This window comes from Wyeomyia smithii, chromosome 1, assembly GCF_029784165.1.
Source record: "Wyeomyia smithii strain HCP4-BCI-WySm-NY-G18 chromosome 1, ASM2978416v1, whole genome shotgun sequence".
Lineage (NCBI taxonomy): Eukaryota > Metazoa > Arthropoda > Insecta > Diptera > Culicidae > Wyeomyia > Wyeomyia smithii.
In genome coordinates this window covers 79,293,138-79,313,750 of record NC_073694.1, presented here as the reverse complement: position 1 = coordinate 79,313,750, position 20,613 = coordinate 79,293,138, and the positions used below count along the sequence as shown (strand labels likewise).

The following is a 20,613-nucleotide window of genomic DNA, read 5'->3' as shown; positions in this document are numbered from 1 at the left end:
TGGATTTCAAAATGGCATTTGAAGACAATTTCGATCAATTTTAACTCCTGTGTATCATTCTAGATCCGGATATTATTATATTGGGTGGAAATCAGCCATTTTTGACTGTTTTCCATTAACCGGAAGTTGCAATCCTACAATCCAAAATTTTGCCTGAGGTCGATTATGAAACAAGTTTGTTACCACTGAAAACATTCACATGCTAAATTTGGTTCCATTTACTCGGTTAGTTCTCGAGATGTGCAGAAATTTGGGTTTCATTTGTATGGCACCCCTCCCTTCCAAAAGAAGGAGAGGTGTCAAAATATTATGGACATATATTTTTACCACTAAAAACATTTACCTGCCAAATTTGGTTCCATTTAGTTGATTGGTTCTCGAGATGCGCAGAAATGTGTGTTTCATTTGTATGGAACCCCTCCCTTTCAGAAAAGGGAGGGGCGTCCAACTAGTATTGCAATATTTGTTACCCCTTAAAACATCCACATGCCAATTTTGGTTTCATTTGCTTGGTTTGTTCTTGAGTTGTGTAGAAACTTATGTTTCATTTGTATGGGACCCCTCCCTTCCAGAAGAGGGAGGGGTCTCAAACTATCATAGGAACCTTTATCGGCACCAAAAACCCCTTAATACAAGTTTTCACTTCGATCGGTTCGGTAGTTTTCGAGCCTATATGAATCAGATAGACAGACAGACCGGCTTGACTTTTTATATGTATAGATTACAACTTCAATATTTTAGAACCTAAAGAGTGAATATACATTTATTGGATTGAAGCGTTCATGTAAATCTATTTTTACAAATAAAAGTTTGAATGAGAAAGGCTGGGTCTGACCGCTAGGTGGATTAATTTAGGTTTTCACTAGCGTTTGCATGCGTGAAAAAAATAAACTCAAGTGAAAAAGATGAGATCCACAACCTTCGATTTCGCTGGATCGAATTTGTTTACAGTTCCAAGCGGAGTGAAATTTTTGCAGGTTGCATTTTTCACGAGCGTGAAAAAATGAACATTTTGTATGAGATTTTCACTTCGCTTGGAACTCTAAATAGGGCTTATGGATTCAATCAAAGAAACAAAAATTTAAAATAAGCATTCATCCGAGGTAAATTTATTTGTGCAGAATACTTCTATATGCAATAAGGTTATTGTTGTTCCGATCAGTACACTTTATTTAGTCTTTTAATGAAAGTTACCATGATTTTCTGCTAATTGGTTTTAGCTCTGAGCCTGTTATGCGTTTATTCGTAACGTGGGACTGACCAAAATCAATATTTTTTTCATCATTTTAGCAACAAACCTAACTTTTGTTGTAAATTTTCGAGAGCACACGTGATGTAAAGAAGTTTCTAAGGTTTATCTCAAAAGTGATGAAAACTCACATGCGACTGTTATGCATTTATGGGCAGTATACATCTGTAAATTTTTGCAAGGTAAGTGATTTGTGTTCCGTAAAAGAATCGAATTCCAATCATTCTTTTATTTCGTTCTTCCATCACAGACATCCTAATGAAAGCACCTTTGCGCTAGAGGTAAGTATTTGTTTACTATAACTTCAATTAATTGAATTAAATTAATTGAATTCTTTTTTTTTATAGAAGGGGAGTTTGTACTGGTTTATGTACTAAAATATCTATTCAGAATTAGTATTGTGTGTTCTGCCACAAATGGTGACATTTCAACACTATTATATATATTTGTACGCTTTTTAGTATTATTGAATGTTATTAGCTTTCGCAGCTAAGATAATGTAATTGTAGGAAAATTATTAAACCTACTTGTCAAGAAAAATAAAGGAATAAAAGAAAAAAAAGGAAACTTAAAATAAACTTAAAACTATCTTACTGACTATAAAGTGAGCTAATCGTTGCAATTGAGGATTGCAACGATTTTTGTCGGAATTTGTTGATAATTTGGCTTGACATATTTTCTAATGTTTCTACATTAGTGAGCCTATGTAGCTCGTTCTTGCTAAACCAGGGAGGACGCTTCAAAATCATTTTCAAAAGTTTAATCTGAATCCTTTGAAGTGTCTTCTTCCTGGTTGCACAACAACTTGTCCAGATGGGAACTGCATATAACATTGCTGGTCTAAATATTTGTTTGTAAATTAACAGTTTATTCTTGAGACAAAGTCTAGAATTCCTGTTGATAAGAGGATATAAACATTTGATATATATATATATATATATATATATATATATATATATATATATATATATATATATATATATATATATTGCACTTTGACTGGATATTTTCAATGTGCTCCTTGAAAGTAAGATTCTTATCATAAATTAGCCTCAAGTATTTAACTTGATCAGACCAATTTAAGACCACACCGTTCATCTTAATAACGTGGTTATGGGTGGGTTTGAGAAATGAAACTCTTGGCTTATGAGGAAAAATAATTAACTGAGTTTTTGAAGCATTAGGGGAAATCTTCCATTTTTGTAAGTATGAAGAAAATATATCTAAACTTTTTTGAAGCCGACTGCATATAACACGAAGGCTTTTTCCTTTTGCGGAAATGCTTGTATCGTCACAAAACAGAGATTTCTCACAACCTGGTGGTAAATCAGGAAGATCAGAAGTAAAAATGTTATATAAGATTGGGCCCAAGATACTCCCCTGAGGCACACCAGCTCTAACAGGCAATCTATTAGATTTACCATTTAGATAGTTAACCTGGAGAGTGCGGTCAGTTAAATAACTTTGTATCATTTTTGTGAGGTAAAGCGGAAAACTAAAATTTGACATTTTAGCTATTAAACCTTTATGCCAAACACTGTCGAATGCCTTTTCTATATCTAGAAGAGCAGCTCCAGTCGAATAGCCTTCAGATTTAATAGTTCGAATCATATTTGTTACTCTAAGTAACTGATGAGTAGTGAAATGCCCATGGCGAAAACCAAACTGCTCATTTGCAAAAATTGAGTTTCATAAATATGTGTTATCATTCTATTAACCCGTAAAGACCCGGGACGGAGCTTGTTTTTTGAAAATGCTCGTTCTTAGCACTGGAACGACCGATTTGGGAAAACTTGGACTTTTATTCAAGGGGAATAGTTGCTCTAAGTTTTGGTAAATGTGCCACCCCTCTGGACCCCTCCCCGTTTTTGAGAGACGCAAATATGTCTGTGTTTTTTTCTAATTTTTCAAACAGATTGAGCAAACACTGGTAATTTTCATACGTATCAATTGCTCCATGTATCAAATCATGTCAGGTGGATGAAATATGGTATGTAAGAGTGAATTTTTGAGTTTCCAAATTATTTCAGTACAAAATCACGAAACTACGTATTTTAAAAGAAATTCAAACAACAAAACCGTTCTACAAATTTTAAGCTCTACATTTTTGCGGTAAGGTTTCCTGAATCCATACGTGATGAAATATTTATTTTAGCATGCAAACATTTTGAGAAAAACCTAATTTTCTCAGTCTCCCACGGTAGGTTTCAATTTAGCGCTTCAATTTTCAAGCTCTATGTTTTTAGAGTAACGTCTTCTGAATCCAAAGATGCTGAAAGATTTATTCTAGCATACACAGATTTAGAGGAAATCAAGTTTTCATAAGAACTCGTACTTTAGTGAATTCAAACTCGTTTTTCTCTAAATCTGTGCATGCTAGAATAAATCTTTCCGCATCTTTGGATTCAGAAGACGTTACTCTAGAAATATACAGCTTGGAAATTGAAGAGCCAAGTTGAAACCAACTGTGGGAGACTGAGAAAATCAGGTTTCCATGAAAATACGTACTTTAATGAATTTAAACTCGTTTTTCTCAAAATATTTGCATGCTAAAATAAATATTTCATCGCGTATTGATTCAGGAGACCTTACTTCAAAAATGTAGAGCTTAAAATTTGAAGAACGATTTTCTTATTTGATTTTGTATGAAAATACGTAGTTTTGTGATTTTGTACTGAAATAATTTGAAAACCCCAAAATTCACGCTTACATACCATATTTCATCCACCTGACATGATTTGATACATGGAGCAATTGATACGTATGAAAATTACCAGTGTTTGCTCAATCTGTTTGAAAAATTAGAAAAAAAACACAGACATATTTGCGTCTCACAAAAACGGGGAGGGGTCCAAAGGGGTGGCACCTCTACCAAAACTTAGAGCAACTATTCCCCTTGAATAAAAGTTAAAGTTTTCCCAAATCGGCCGTTCCAGTGCTGAGAACGAGCATTTTCAAAAAACAAGTTCCGTCCCGGGTCTTTACGGGTTAAGAATTATTCTTTCAAAAAGTTTGCTAATAGAGGAAAGTAAACTAATTGGTCGATAACTTGATGTCTCAGCTGGATTCTTTTCGGGTTTTAAAATTGGAGTGACTTTGGCATTTTTCCATTTCGTAGGAAAATGTGCTAGTGCAAAGCATCTGTTAAAAATTTTTACCAAGAAATTTAAAGAGTTTTCGGGAAGTCTTTTTATGAGGATATAGAAAATCCCATCATCTCCTGGTGCTTTCATGTTTTTGAATTTTTTGAGAATGGTTCGCACCTCATTCAAGTTTGTCTCCAATACCTCTTCGGAAAGAAATTCTTGGGTGGTGATCTGAACATACTTTTGGTTTACTTCATTTTCAATAGCACTTACTACGTTCAAATTGGAGTTATGAACACTCTCAAAGTGCTGAGCAAGTTTTTGAGATTTTTGTTCATTCGTTAGAAAAATGCAATCACCATCTTTAAGGACTGGAATGGGCTTCGAGGGTTTCTTAAGAACCTTCGAAAGCTTCCAGAAAGGTTTTGAATAAGGTTTTAGTTGTTCAACTTCTCTCATGAAATTCTCATTTCGCAAGAGAGTGAATCTATGTTTAATTTCCTTTTGTAATTCTTGAAAAATAATTTTCAAAGCAGGATCACGAGATCTTTGGTATTGACGTCTCCGTATGTTCTTCAAACGTATAAGAAGTTGAAGTTCACTGTCAATAATTGGTGCATTAAATTTCACTCTTGCCTTAGGAACTGATAAATTCCGGGCATTGAGTATTAAGCTGCTAAAATTTTATAATGCTCTTTCAATGTCAGCACTATTTTGTAAAATAATATCATCATTCAAATTTTCTTCGATCGTAGAACGATATCTATCCCAATTAGTCTTGTGATAATTAAACACAGATCTAGTGGGATTTGAAATAGTTTCATGGGAAATAGAAAATGTTATGGAAGGTGATCAGAATCAAAGTCAGCATGAGTTAATAAATCACTGCATGAATGGCTTTGATTTGTTAGTACCAAATCAATTGTAGCTGGATTCCTAATAGAAGAATAACATGTAGGACCATTTGGAAATAAAACTGAATAAAATCCAGCCGAGCAATCATTAAACAATATTTTTCCATTGGAATTGCTTTGAGCATTATTCCAAGATCGATGTTTCGCATTAAAATCACCGATGATTAAAAATTTAGATTTATTTCTTATGAGTTTTTTCAAATCTCCCTTGAAATAATTTTTTCGCTCACCAGTGCATTGAAAGGGCAAATACACTGCGGCTATAAATAAAATGCCAATACTTGTTTCAATTTCAATTCCCAAACTCTCGATAACTTTGGTTTCAAGATGGGGTAAAACACGATGTTTTATTCGACGGTGGATAACTATTGCAACTCCACTACCGGCAACATCAATTCTATCAAACCTATGAACCATGTATTTTGGGATCTTTTTTAGTTTAATATTTGGCTTTAAAAGCGTTTCAGTCACAACTGCAATATGCACATCGTGGACTGTTAAAAAATTGAAAAATTCATCCTCTTTCGCTTTTAAAGAGCAAGCATTCCAATTTAGAAAATTTACAGCATTATTTAAAATCATTGCTGAATTTCAATTTCATAACAATAGTAGTTGTAAATTTTATACCTTCTTGAACAGCCTCGTACATCGAGTTACAGTTCAACAAAACGGACATTAGCTGCAGCATGGATTGTTGTAGGTATTCAATCTTTTCGGGAGTTGGATTACCTAAATCAATACTGGCTGACTTTTCAGCACCAAACACGAATGGTTTGTTACTGTTTGAATTTGAAATATTACCTGAAAGGACACTGGCATATGAACAGCCTGGTGTTGCCTGAACAGGATTATTCTTCTGAAATTTGTTATCTGAATGTAAATTATTACCTACAGGCACACCTGCTAATGAAAGTACTGGTGATGCCTGAACAGTACTGAAAGTCTTTTGATTACCCACATTGACAACAGGTTGTTTAGAATTCCTACGTTGTCTAGAAGCAATAATTTTTGACCTTACAGGACAATTAAAAAAATTAGATTTGTGATTTCCCCCACAATTTACACATTTGAAACTATTAGTGGTTTCTTTCATGAGGGCAGATATCTTTCGTGTGACTAGTGTCACCACAAATCATACATTTTGCAGCCATATGGCAGTTTCGAGTTCCATGACCATAGGCTTGACAATTCCGACATTGCGTAAGATTGTGGATTCCTCCATGTCTCTTGAAATTTTCCCACTTTATTCGCACGTTGAATAAAACACGTGCTTTTTCTAAACATTTTGAATTATGTACTTTGGTACGATCAAAATGTACTAAGTAATTTTCCTGGTGTATTCCAGTTTGAAAAATTTTGGCATTTGCCTTTCGTTTCATCAAAATTACTTGGTTGGAGGCAAAACCAAGTGATTCTGACAAACAATCTTTGATTTCATCAATACTTTGATCATTTGAGAGACCTTTCAACACAGCCTTAAACGGTCTCTCGTTTTTGGCATCAAAAGAGTAAAATTTATACATCTTTTCAGTCAAATACTGTAAAAGATGTTTATGGCCATCAAAAGATTCGGCCAAAATACGAATTTCGCCTTGGCGACCAATTTGAAAAATAACTTTCACATTCGATAGAAATGATGAAAGTTCTGATCGAAATGCTTTAAAGTTTGCTACAAATACCACAATAGGTGGAACTTAAACCTTCTTCATAACGGCTTTATGCTCAGTATGAGAAGTTTGGAATTCTAGATCCCCAACAGAAGAAAGAATATCATACCTGTTAGTCGAAATTTCAGTGTCACTTGGAGGAGATGCCTCACGTTTCCTTGATGCCGCATCAAAGCGAGCTTTTTTATTTTTTCCAGGCATAACTGGACAACTTCACTACACTTTCACTTCACTATAGAATTTAAGTAGAAATATCTCAAACCAAATTAATTCACTAATCACTCGTTAACTTTAAAAACAAATTTATTACTTTGCCTTTCAACAGGTAGTCTTTTAAAAAGATTGCCTGTTGAAAGCGAAAAACAAAATTTTAATATCTCTCGGTAGTCTAAGACTTAGCCTCGAGCTGTTGGTAAAATGCGACCGTACTGTAGGACAGTTCAAGTCGATCAATTGAATTCTTCATTTGCTTTACAGGCTTCTTCAACAGAGAAGGAAATTTTATATTTGGTGATGAAACGTTATAATTTAAATTTTAAGTTTTATAAATAAAAGAAAGGTTACATTGTAGAACTGTTTTCATTTGAAAATCGAATAAAAATCATTAGAACTTCTGTAAACTTTCATTTGAGATTAAAAATCCAAACACTTTATGCCTATGTGTCATAACACGCGAATTGAAAGTGTTTTCCTTTTGAAAATGAGGTGTTGCACGATAAACAATTCTAAAGTGTTTCGCATTTGAATTCTTATGTTTTGATCAGTAGCCCGCATAATCAATAACCATAAACGTATGATAATCCATATGGTTTAACGATACCCCATACAGTCGAAACTATATCCCGAACTAGTTGTTAGGCACGTTTTATGGTTATTGATTATGCGGGAGGGCGCATTCAAGTGCAAAACACTTTATAATGTCGCGTCGATTTCTTTCAGTGTAGGCAACTAGGTTTCACACGTCAGAGCTGCCAGATCTCTTCTCAAGGGCAAGGCGCAATGTTGACTAACATTTTCATTCGACTCGTATAACTGATGACAAAGCAAAGCCTTGGTGCTACATTCCGTATCGGAACTGTCGGAACTCGACCTTCTGTTTATTATACACAGACTTCGCAGCCAACTGTTGAGTGTACAGGACAATAGGGGCACGGTGCTGTCAGTTGTTTGACAGTTGAAAAGCAGAAAGTCGTAAACATTGAAAGGTGCTTTTGGAAGTATTTTTCAAACCGCTTTTTTCTTCAATAGTAACTTAAGTTGTTGTGATTAAATGTGTTGATTTGAAAGAGTGATGCATATGAATACAGATTTCAGTGGTAGTAAAATAATAACATTTGGTCTTGTGCTTTTTTTTAGTGCAATTAGTCAACCATTTTTTTCAAGCTGGAAAATAATCATCACATTCGGACGAAAGTTTAATTTAATTAGAGTTGAAATGTGCAACTGCGAATCTTGTGAAGAGTTTGTCGCATGTATAAGAATCGGTCGAAAGTAGCGATAAGTGAGTAACTTAAACAAAAGAGGAAGATATCGTCATAATCAAACAGCTGCTTTTTCACTGATTCGGCCGAATATGGTGAGTCGCTAGTGCATTTTGTTTGATCAATGTGTTTATATGCCTGTTTCGACGTATTTCTAGAATCTAAATGTGCACTGCTTACGGGTAGATATTGATTTGATGAACCTCTTCGATTTTGCCCAAAGTAGCAAACGGAATTGGGTTGAAGCAAATATCTTAAAATAACAATATAGTTCACTCTCTAATTTCCCATATATTTCCGTAAAGACAGACAGGGAACACCCCCTCTTGTGGTGAAAAAGGTAACTAAACTCATTGCACAGTGGTACAGTAAGGCAATTTATGCGGACATATGCTTTTCGTTGCGATTTTGGTTTGCGATTTAAAGCCATAGTTTTTGTAAAAAGTTGTTTCTTATACATAGTCCTCTATTTATGTGCGAATGAAAATTAGGGTGGTCCTAAAATCAACGAAATAAAAACAAACTAACTTGGTTTTATTTGCATAAATAATTGTAAACCAACTAATTCTAAGCCTTTTCGCTCTATTTTTCAATTCAAATTTAAAAACAAAATTTTTCTTCGGTAACTATAATCAAAAATACGCCAATTTTGATGAAAAAACATTGTCGATATATTGTACAGATGGACTCTTCACTATTTCTATTTTAAAAATAGGCCCTTTTGATATATTGATGTTTCCGTTTAGGGCAAATATAATTTTTTTTGTATCATATGAAAGAACAAATATTGTATAAATATTGTGAAGAAATACCGAAATTTGCTTAAAATTAGTTGATCTACAACTGTGCCGATGAATGTATACATTTATTTCTGCAAATAAAAAAGTTAGTATTTTTATTTAGTCGATTTCAGGACCACTCTAATTTTCATTTGCACATAAAAAATAGACTAAATATAAAAAACAAGTTCTTAGAAAAAATTTTACTCTAAAACCACAAAATCGCATCGAAAAACTCATGTCCGCCTACATTGCCTTACTGTACCACTGTGCATTGTTGTTGAATTTCTGTGAGCGTGTGACCGACATTTTCACACACGAAACTGAATTTACTCAATTTTAGATTTAGTTGACTCAATTTCATACTTTCACAGAAAAAAATATGTTGCAGATTTCGTGCGTATATTGTTGGTATGTAAAACTAACGCCATTCCGGGAGTTAAATATTGATAATATAATGTGATGTAGCTTATCGAGGCACTAAGAAGAAATATTCAAATAATCAGGCCATGACGTGTAAATGGTAAACTAATCCCAAGTTGCTATATACGTGGTTCCCTGTGTAACTTCACTAGCTCAGATCCATCACGGGAAGCAACTACGAAATGTGCGGCCGTCAAGCTCAAGCTCAATGATCAGGCCACGAAGTGTACAATTAAATGAAGGTTTTAATCACTCGTGGAGAAGATAAAAGGAGAAACCGCACAATGGTTGTCAATAGTCGTATATGGTTGTTGTGCAACTTTTAGCTTAGATAACACTTGAATGTTCTATCAATTTAACAATTTAAGTATGGATACATATAATGTTGTAATTGGTTTAAAAGCTTTATTATATTATATATAAAAGATGTTCAACAAAACAAACATAATTAGTGATAACAACTGTTATGCAAAAACTATTATTTAATGTTTAGTTTTCTTCGCTTTGAAAGTTTTTTTTTGTTTTTTTTTATCCATCCAAATTTTTTGCTTTCGAGTTCTAATCTTCGTATTAATAACTTGCAGCTCTGCTTTAACCAGCATATTTATGTATTTACTAGCTGACCCGGCAAACTTTGTCCCGCCCATTTTTGTGTTTAATTTAATAATTTTCAACATTCCAAATTCATTGATTTCTTGCGATTTGTTTATATCGTTTGAAATTATTGGTCGTAGTATTCGGCTGTTTCCCAGAAGTTGCCATCTCACAATTCAAAATGGTGTCTGAGGTCAATTTTTAGCTCCATGCATTATTCTGGTTAAAGAAACATTCATATTGGGTGGTATTTGGTCACTTTAGGCTATTTTCCAGAAACCGGAAGTCACCACCCTGGATTTTAAAATGGCATTTGGAGACAATTTCTGCCCCCTGAGCTTCATTCTGGTTTAAGAAACACCAATAATAGGTGTTATTTAGTCATTTTCGGCTGTTTTCCAGAAACCGGGAGTCACCATCTTAGAATTCAAAATGGTGTCTGTGGTCGATTCTAGCTCCTGCGTATCATTCTGGTATCAAAGCATCTCACATTGGATGGAAATCGGCCGGTTGAAGAAATACCCATATTGGGTGGTATTGGTCATTTTCGGCAGTTTCCCATTCACCGGAGGTCGTCATCTTACAATTCATAATGTTGTCTGAGGTCGATTTGTAGCTTCAGTGCATCATAACAATCCCGGAAATACCCATAATGAGTGTTATTTGGTCTTCTGCCACTGTTGTTTAGGAACCGGAAGTCGCCATATTGGATTTCAAAATGGCATTTGGAGACAATTTCTGGCCTCTGAGCATCATTCTGGTCAAAGAAACACCCATATTTGGTTGTTTTTGGGTCATTTTCGGCAGTTTTCCAGTCACCAAAAGTCGCCATTTTACAATTCAAAATGTTGTCTGAGGTCGATTTGTGATTTCAGTGCATCATCACGATTTCAGAAATACCCATATTGGGTGGAATTTGGTCATATCTCACTGTTGCTTAGAAACCGGAAGTCGCCATCTTGGATTTCAAAATGGTATTCAGAGACAATTTCTGGCCTCTGAGCGTCATTCTGGTTAAAGAAACATCCATATTAGGTGGTATTTGGTCATTTTCGTCTCTTTTCCAGTCACTGGAAGTCGCCATCTCACAATTCAAAATGTTGTCTGAGGTCGATTTGTGGCTTCAGTGCATCATAACAATCGCGGAAATACCCATATTTGGTCATTTGCCGCTGTTTTTCAGAAACCGGAAGTCGCCATCTTGGATTTCCAACTGGCATTTGGAGACAATTTCTGGCCTCTGAGCGTCATTCTAGTTAAAAAACACTCATATTAGGTGGTATTTGGTCATTTTCGGCAGTTTTCCAGACACCGGAAGTCGCCATTTTACAACTCAAAATATTGTCGGAGGTCGACAAACGTACAAACCGTGGAACAGCACCCATGGATTGCCTCATACATAGGCGAACTTTATTATTATAAAATATTCGGCCGAGTCCACTTCAGAATAAAAAGTGCATTTTTTTCAGTGTACCCATTAGGGTAATATTATTGTTAAAAGTTACTCTTTTCGCATGTCGTGTAGAACAAAATCAGAAGTGGCGCACCTAGCGGTCGAAAAGGTGACTAACGCTTCTGTCATTTTCAATTTGTCTTCATAATTTCACGTAAGTGAACTATATTGGTATTTAAGATATTTGGTTGAAGGGAGAGAGCTTTTCAAAAATAATTATGTACTGATTGCGGGAATCTCTAGGATAGAAGGTGAAAATATCCACATTTATTGCAGCTGCCTGCGAGCCTCAAACCCTCGAGCACCGCCAAGAGAAATAATATTTGTGACGTCTCGCCATATGAAAAATTAGTCGATATATTGTTCTTGCCCAGCGGGAAACTACCGATGCGAGCATCAGTTTGCTGGTTTGTTTCACATTTACAGGTAAATCTAATTAGTTACCATGTAATACAATATGATATATTTTATCTTTCGAAACAGCAAGAAAGAGCTGGAGTTGACACACAGTCGACAGTCACAGATGTCAAACAAGAGTGGGGCAAAGCCGCTAGAGCTCAAACTGAAAATTTGTATGAACCAATACCATTGAATAAAATATGCAATCAGCGACAGTCATGTCACTCGGCCACTATTTCTGATGAACTGTGTGATGATCTCTTCCAACTTTTCATAACAGGTAAATAAAATTTTCCAGTTTGTAATGCATTCAATGATATATCCAATTACAGAACTTCCTGATTCGGCGTTGGCAAAATCAGTCAGAGGCAGAAATGTTTGGATCAAAAATTCTTCAAACAGTAAGGAAACTGAGTTCAGTACGATTGCATCGATTGCTACATCGGTTTATCCACCATTACCAGCACTCAGTTTACGTCAAAGGCTAGATGTGGATGCGCATGTTGACATACGAGACGCAGAAATAATAGATTTTTTTTCTGAGAACATTGTTTGAACGCAAGACCGAGTCAAGTAATTGGATGTATTACTATGGACCTTTAACATGCCCTCGACATTACGAGTACTACGAATCCAAAGTTCGTATGTCCAGCAATGGAAGCGTTTCAGTTTGCATGGCAACATATAGCCAATCGAATAATGTGTGGCAGCGAGAAAGATCAATACGTATTACTGCCAGTGTTTGCTACAGTCTATTCACATTTCACAAAAACGATTCAGGTGACAGAGACTGGAATAAAAAGCTTTCTCAAATTATTCATCCTTTACAACTAAGTTTACCTGCTCTTAAATACGGTAAAGATAACGAAGGGAAAGCATTGGCTTGCTACAAGAGTAAAAATCTAGGCAAAATAGTTTTTCAAAACCGGACTCATAGTTCTACCACATATTCCGTATCTAGGCTGTTCACCAGATGCCATTGTTTTTGAAGATAGAAAACTACTCGAAATCAAGTGTCCGCTAGCAGGTAAAGAGAAGGTTGTTAATGATTTGATTGCAACTTTAAAATTCGTTGAGAAAATCGGTGATAAATTTGTACTGAAAAGGAAACACGATTTCTACGGACAGGTCCAGCTTGCAATGTTTCTACTAGATTTAGAATCAACAGATTTTGTGATATACAGTTCTTTGGAAGACAACTATTTTGTTATAGACGTGCAATATGATGCGGCATTTACTGAAGAATTGCTCAACGCACTTGGTGCGATATACAGCACTCGTTCGCTAATTGCACGCGATTTAGTTGCACTGCGTTTTGATTGCACGTCCGTTAGTTGCACGAAAGTGCAATTAAAAAGCAGTTTTGCGTCAAACTACACGTGGTTTTTGAAGCTAATGTCTCTCTGTCAAGTTTTGCGAGGGGATACTGAATGCGCGAAATATTTAATTAACTGAAAATAAATTCAATATTTTTAATTTTGTTATTTTAGATTCCGGTTGTATGTACTAAATAACAAATATACATAATCAAATTGCACGTTTGCCCAATTTGTTCTCAATTATAGTCGATCTAATTAATTTCAATTTGATCACTTGTGTCGAATCCTCACTGAAATGTCGCATTAAGCTGTCCACACACTGAACAGCTTCTGAAAACGTGGGATTCTCTGAAATACAGTAATGTTCGTTACACTCCAACGAAGTTGCAATGCATGAAAAAATCTGACTGGTTCGAAATTGGTTCGTAAACGGATACACGAAAACCAAACATTAGCGCACCCCCTAAAAATTTTTGACAGTTTTGAGTTCATGCAATTAAAAAGCCTATCCGCTAGTTGCACTGCAACTTTCGTGCAATTAGCGCACGAGTGCTGTACTTTAATCGATTTCTCCCAATTATCAAATTAACTACTCCTGCTATAATAACCATTATATCATCTAGTAAATGTAAAATTGCTAAATCAACCTTTTCAGTCAAAATTTCAAAATTTTTCATCCGTTGGATTCCTCGTTCTACGTGAACACGTGCGCCAGCAATTGACACATTGTCACGAGCTTCTCTAATATTGAACTGTTCATTTATTAAAGTCGGAGGACGCACTAGTTCTAAATCACGTTGTTCGAGCTCCTTTTTGATAGCAAAGCCTTTATCAACCATCACAGCATCATGCTTGTCGAACAAAGATATCATGTCACTAGCGTTGAAAATGAATTTGTCCGATGCTTTCCCAACATATCCTTGGCTTACATAGTTGAGGCATCCACCAGGGGTAACCGATACAAGATATTTAGCAGTTTCGCGACCTTTGTAGTGAGAGTATGTGAGAGTCTGTGCAGTCTAATATAGCACGTACGTTTCTGTATCTACTGAAATGATACGGTAAATCGTTTTTTATTATGTCACCACTAGACCAAGGAACGGCAACTCGCAACACGTCAGCCAGAATGGGTACAACATCGTGAAAATATTTGGAAGCAGTTTTAGGTGCAATGTCGAAAATTGTTGAGATGCACCGAAAAGATAGGTTTGTTTTTAGCTTCATATAAACTAATGTAACCAAATTCGTTGGTTCAATTTCCCATCGTGCAAAGGTTGTTTTCTCCGGAACCTTTTCTATGGCTGTTACAATAGTATTGAGCATTTTAAAACTATTGAGGCCAGTCCACGCGGTTAATTGTTCTTGTGTTTTAATGGTAATAATATGACGTTGTTTACGAAGGAATAAACGGCTCAAATCGAGAGTGTCCACTTGAATAGACATATCCCTTGAAAGCGACGTAACTTCACTTGAGATCTCATTTTCGTCAAAACCATCATTAGCTGGAACATGAATCCTGGATTGATTTCTTGTTAAGGCTCTCATTTCTGCTCTTCTATTCCGAAGTTCAACTTGCTGCTGACGACAGTCATCCGACACCGCAACTGATTTGATTTCGATTGGTAGCACGTTATTTTTCAAAATTACTTTGTTTTGCTCATGACTCTCTGAAATTTTTATTGAAAGTTTATCGCGCTCACAAGCTGTTTCTCAACTTACTTATAATAAAAAAATCTGTTGTTCGAAAATGATTACTGCACACTTGTTCATGCCTCAAAGGTACATATTTTAACTTTAACAGATTAACTTGAAATAAAAAAACACATAACTTCCTATTGCAAAAAATAGTGATTTAAAATACCCATTCACGCCACCGTTTATTGTCCTTTAAATGGTCCGGCAGTTTATGAAAAGACTTACCAAGCTCCCGTTTTTTTCTCCATGACGGTACCACACAGCGCAGGTACGATTCAGTGAAAATGAACACTTTTCTGCTTCACAAAAACATGTACTTACCTTATTCGGAATAACAAGCGTCGGCGACACCAACTTTTCAATATACCACCAAAAATGAACTATCGAGACCTACAAATCACCTTCAGATGAAAAAAAAACCTGAGAACTCAACAAAAACTGCAGAAAAATACAGTTTGATAATCGCTATTTCTGCCGATCGATTGTTTACGTTTTTCTGCTTTTCCATTAAACTGATCCAGATGGTAGTGCTGTACATGGGAAGCTCCCTATTGCGGGGCTAGCGCTACGATCCTATTGACAGTAACAGTCTCTCCCGAGCCGAGATTCGAATCTATGACGACTGGCTTGTTAAGCCAGCATCGTACCTCGAGACCAGCTGGGAGAGTACCTCGAGACCAGCTGAGAGAGATAACCGATGACAGCCTTGGTATAAACACTGAACCGTGCTGCACTGGTGCTTTATGCTGCACTGGTGCGGTTTTTTCATAGCAACACGATACGACGTGTCTTGCTACCACCACTCAGTGTTAGTGTTAGACAGACGGCACGAAGGGCGAAACTTGAAACACCGAAGGCGGTGTCAGTGTTATATGATCGCCACGGGTGCCTTAAGCTTCAGCAAACACCGGCGCTGGTGGGTCTAGCTTCGGAAAACACTGGTCTCACGTAAAGAATAATACCAACAATGTGAGTATTTTTGGAAATGTTTCGCTTCGCATTAGACCTGGCAGAGCTATATGGCAGCAACCGAGGTGTTTCTACGAAGTTCAAACATTCGGCTACGGTGCTTTTACGAAAGTAAAGCCCTCGTTTCCGGAGTTTGCCGAAGCTTGAGGCACCAGTGGCGATCGTATAACACTGCCACTGGCTTCGGTGTTTCGAGTTTCGCCCTTCGTGCCGTCTGTCTTACACCAACACTGAGTGGCAATTGCTAAGCACGCCGTTTCGTGTTTCAAATATATCCCTTAGTGCAGAGCGTGTTTTGGACATGGCTGACAGATGGTGACGGGTTATAATCCCGACTGTATGGGGTATCGTTAAACCATATGGGTTACCATCCGTTTATGGTTATTGATTATGCGGGTGGGGAACAATAAAACGCATCACAAACACACTTAACTGCATAATGTTTTCTCGGTAAAGTAAAATACCGAACTACTTGAAAACATTTTCGTTTACCGTTGTTTCGTAACAAAACTACTGAGAAATCGGAAACCGAATGAGTTTACCAGAATACCGTAAATTTGTTTGCCTAAATAATCCGTAAAACAGCAAATTTCCGAGTTCAGTAAACTAAAATACCGAATCTCGGAAGCCTGGCATCATTTAACCGAGATCTCGTTGAACCAAAAAAGCTCTTACCGAGATTCCGAAAAATAGAACTGTCAAAATAACGAAAGCTTCACTATCAGTTTTGTTCGTGTTTCGGTTTAGATGTGAAAACAACAGCTTTCGCGGTTAATTATCATTTCGAAGAAATCTGTAATATTCATATTAACCTACAATGTTGAGTAAGTATACAATATTATTTCTCAGATCTTGTTTGTGTACAAATATAATACTAAAAGAAAACAATTAATTAACTTTCCTCACTCAATTTTGTAGGTTAACGGCTCGCTTCGCAGGATGGAAGTTGCAGTGATGGATGTTGTTTTATTTCCAGGAAGCAACACAACTCTCCTGTTTCTACCAATGCTGTAATAAGTTGAATCATTTGACAAAATAATTAATAAAATTATACGGATAATTAATCGTTTTCATCATTTCCTGGATTTATCTGAGAAATCACAAAATCAGTAAATTTTACCGAAATTTTCGTAATAACTCGGCAGTTGAAATTTCCGAGTCCCGGTAAAATATTACCGAGAATCTCGTTAAAGTTTGACAAGTTGTCAATTGTTGATTTTACAGAATCTCGGTATTTTGATGTATTACCGAGATCTTGGTAATCCTAAATCTCGGTAATTCATTTTACCGTACTCGGTGATATTATCTAAGTGTGAAAACCGTGGAGGTGTTAAATTTAATGTTTGTGTAATTTTTTATACTTTCACCATAATTGATCATTATTTTGTTGACCATACAAAAGGTTTGTGAACCACCAGTTAAAACCACTGTGATAAAGCAATTTTGGAGCCTTCTCAATTCATTGTTTAGCAAAATAACATGAAAAACGTGTGAAAATGTGATGTGGCGCTGAAAATTCGTAGTCGACCACGTGGTGGCTTCTACACACTACCACTTTAAACTAATTCCAACACTGAAATAATCTTACCTGTTCAGATTATACGGGAGTGTTATAAATTTGCACTATTAGAACTTTCAATCAAAACGATGTGATCGAAAATGTGTCATGCATTCTTCATAGGATCGTCTGATAGACTCACATTCCTACCAAGCTTTTTAAATAGATAAGCAAATCGTTTAAAAACTAAAGAACATATAATCCATTAGACTCATTGGAAATGCCATAATTTATATCTTGACATAAAATAACAATTTCATAAGAAAATCTCATGCATTTCTTGTTATTATCCTATAGAAATAACTTCACTAAAGGGATTGTTTCTTCCATCTGGTATACACATGAAAACAAATCGAAGTGTTTGTTTATGAAAAATACAAGAATTTATTATAAAAATAATTTTTGTAGTTTTGGTGTTCGGACGCGTTTACGTTAGCTATTCCGATCGAAGGAACGTAATAAAAAGGCGTTTAGATACGACTAAGTAAAACTTTAATGACTATACAAATTAAAAAGCGTGGTTCTCTTAGACAGTCGGGAACAATAGACAATGCGCTGCCAATAGCATCTAACGATGGCTGTCAGGCAGCCAGGTTGAGCGCAGCGGCGTCGGGTAGTGGAAACACCCAACAGGTCATCTGTCTGTGACAATAATATTTATTTTAACAAATTTGTACTTGAATGGTTGTTGACTGTTAAACGTGTGGTGGCCACAACTTTCGAGAGATTCCACTACTGCCTTCATGACAAATGATTAATAAAAAAAATTACCGGTTCAACGTTGGCCACTTGATCCGAGTTCTAATAGCCTGTACGTTGTTTGCCCGATGATACGATTTGATACGTGCCAATTACTTCGGTGTGATCTATAGTTGTGAATACATACTACTGTACAGTGGAATAGAGTTTCCAAAGTACAAGCTATGGTCGATGGCCGATTATTCAACGACGAATATGGACATTGCCGAATTTGATCCGCTGGTTCAAACAGACATAACGTCACAAGTAGACTGACAAGAAGTCCAAAGTCACGGCGACGTGTGTTTTTTGTTGGATTTATCAATAAGCTTTATATGTTGGTTCCGATACATGACAGTTTAATATATCTACTTTATGAAATGTATTCCGCAATATTGCCTGTAAATTTAAATTTTCACCACACATGTTAGACGTAAATGAATATCAAATAAGATGGGTTTGGAAATTCGATAATTATTATTCTATTGTACAATTCGTTAAAATCATTGTATCACATTTAATTTACAAATTTTTCTAATTTTTAATGGAATCGTATAAAATTGAGAGATCTTTTGGTATGGTAAATTCATTGGACAAAATTAATAGAGAATATATGTCGACTTATTACAGTGTAGGGATGCACCCGTAAAAAAATCTGTATATTTCTGTATTTTGTTCGTGCGCCTGCAAGTGCTCGGGTTGTGGGTAACTGGGCTTGGAATCCAACCTTAAACGTCGCCTGAAACCGTAGAAAGGTTTCCGTAAAAATCCTGGAAGAAACTCAGGCCAATAATCGTGTTTTTTTTCCCTATGAAAGCGATAAACAATAATAGCATATATTCCACGTTGGACGAAGAAACAGATTTAAAGCCTGTTCGCACCTATACAAATTCCCATTTGGAACAGTCAGACTGCTTGTAAAACCGAGAAAACAAAGCAAAAATATTGCTCTCTTTTCCTCTCATACAAAATTATCCGCAACGCACACACGCATACTGCGAATAAAGCCATCCACGAGACAGTTGCGATCGGCTGATTTTAGTTTGTCTTCAACCCAAGTATGATGACAGTTCTACAAGGTATGCTACATTTTTGTCTATCCACGCACACAAACAAATCGCACAAATTTCGCGTTTTGTATGGAATTCAGAACATTTTTGGAAATTTTTCGTTTTATGTTGTTTTATATCTGATTTTTTTAGTTGGAGAGTGAATCTCCAGTTGAAACACACTAGAAATTGATATTAATTTAGATTTAGTGTGAAAAGTTGCGACAATATGTCGAAATAAAATATATAAAAATGCTATATTTCTAATAGTTGGAGCATAATCTTAGTCTTTGTCATAGCTCATGACTTTTGTTACTGTATGAAACATAAGCGACTCCATTTAGAAGCGCTATTAGAGTACAAGAAAAAAACGAAAAGTTCAAAAAGGTTACCGGCAAATTGATGAAAAACAGCATATTTTACCTAGACCGCAGCATGTTTATGAATACCCCACAAATAAAACATGTTTCAACATCATTTCTATAACTTTTCAGGATAGAATGTTCAATAAGTTTAGTTTAAAATGCAAAATCATTTCATATTTCATACAAAATTGGAAAAAGTTCATAACGATCACTAATACTAATGCATCGACGTGAATAGCATACCTTATAGAACTGTCATCATACTTGGGTCTTCAACATTTGACAGCCCCAGGCAGGGATGCCACATGTACAGATTAATCTGTATTTTACAGATTTTTGGCCGAAGTAACGGTACAGAATCTGTGTATACAGATATACAGATTTTCGTCGAAAAGTACAGATTTACAGATTTTTCGAAATTGACATTAATTTTTATAAACACTCCAAATTTTCTTTCATTAAATATTAAGCAAATTGAACATATTTTCAACTCTTCACACGTTCTAAGCTAAAAACTTTGTTTATGTACCATAAAAACTTAAAAAATACAAAGTTCTCTATGTTTAAATAATACAGATTTTTTTTACAGATAATTTTGTTCCAGAAACAGATACTCAGATTTTTTCAAGGGAAAACACAGATTTAAATGTGGCAACCCTGGCCCCAGGAATGCCCGAGATCGCAATATGGATGCAATCCAGATCGGAAAACATGAAAAAGCAAGCAGTGAAACGGATTGCCTTATGCGAATTAGTGATGGGAAAGTTATCGATATTTATCGTTAATATCGATAATTGCTTCATATCGATAATATTGTTAAATTTTAGCGCTAACGATAATTATCGATAAGTCGGCAGTTCAGGTGGCACCAAGGG

General features: G+C 35.7%; 1 protein-coding gene and 1 long non-coding RNA gene across 3 annotated transcripts; both read left to right on the top strand.

Moving 5' to 3' along the window:
* The first annotated feature begins 896 nt into the window (after window positions 1-896).
* Window positions 897-1,793, top strand: LOC129718945 (uncharacterized). Its single transcript, XR_008727090.1, has 4 exons — window positions 897-1,103; window positions 1,291-1,431; window positions 1,500-1,530; window positions 1,597-1,793. It is a non-coding gene; the product is annotated as an uncharacterized LOC129718945 (long non-coding RNA).
* A 6,479-nt stretch (window positions 1,794-8,272) lies between these two features.
* On the top strand, window positions 8,273-14,515 carry LOC129718944 (uncharacterized). Of its 2 annotated transcripts, none has more exons than XM_055670197.1 (4): window positions 8,273-8,492; window positions 11,923-12,072; window positions 12,130-12,325; window positions 12,378-14,515. In XM_055670197.1, exons 1-4 carry the CDS (start codon window positions 8,490-8,492, stop codon window positions 12,599-12,601), a joined length of 573 nt encoding a protein of 190 aa, XP_055526172.1. In that variant the 5' UTR covers window positions 8,273-8,489; the 3' UTR covers window positions 12,602-14,515. The 2 variants fall into 2 exon arrangements, 1 of the variants encoding a protein (XP_055526172.1); XR_008727089.1 differs by lacking the exon at window positions 8,273-8,492 and adding an exon at window positions 11,776-11,800.
* The last annotated feature ends 6,098 nt before the right edge of the window (window positions 14,516-20,613 follow it).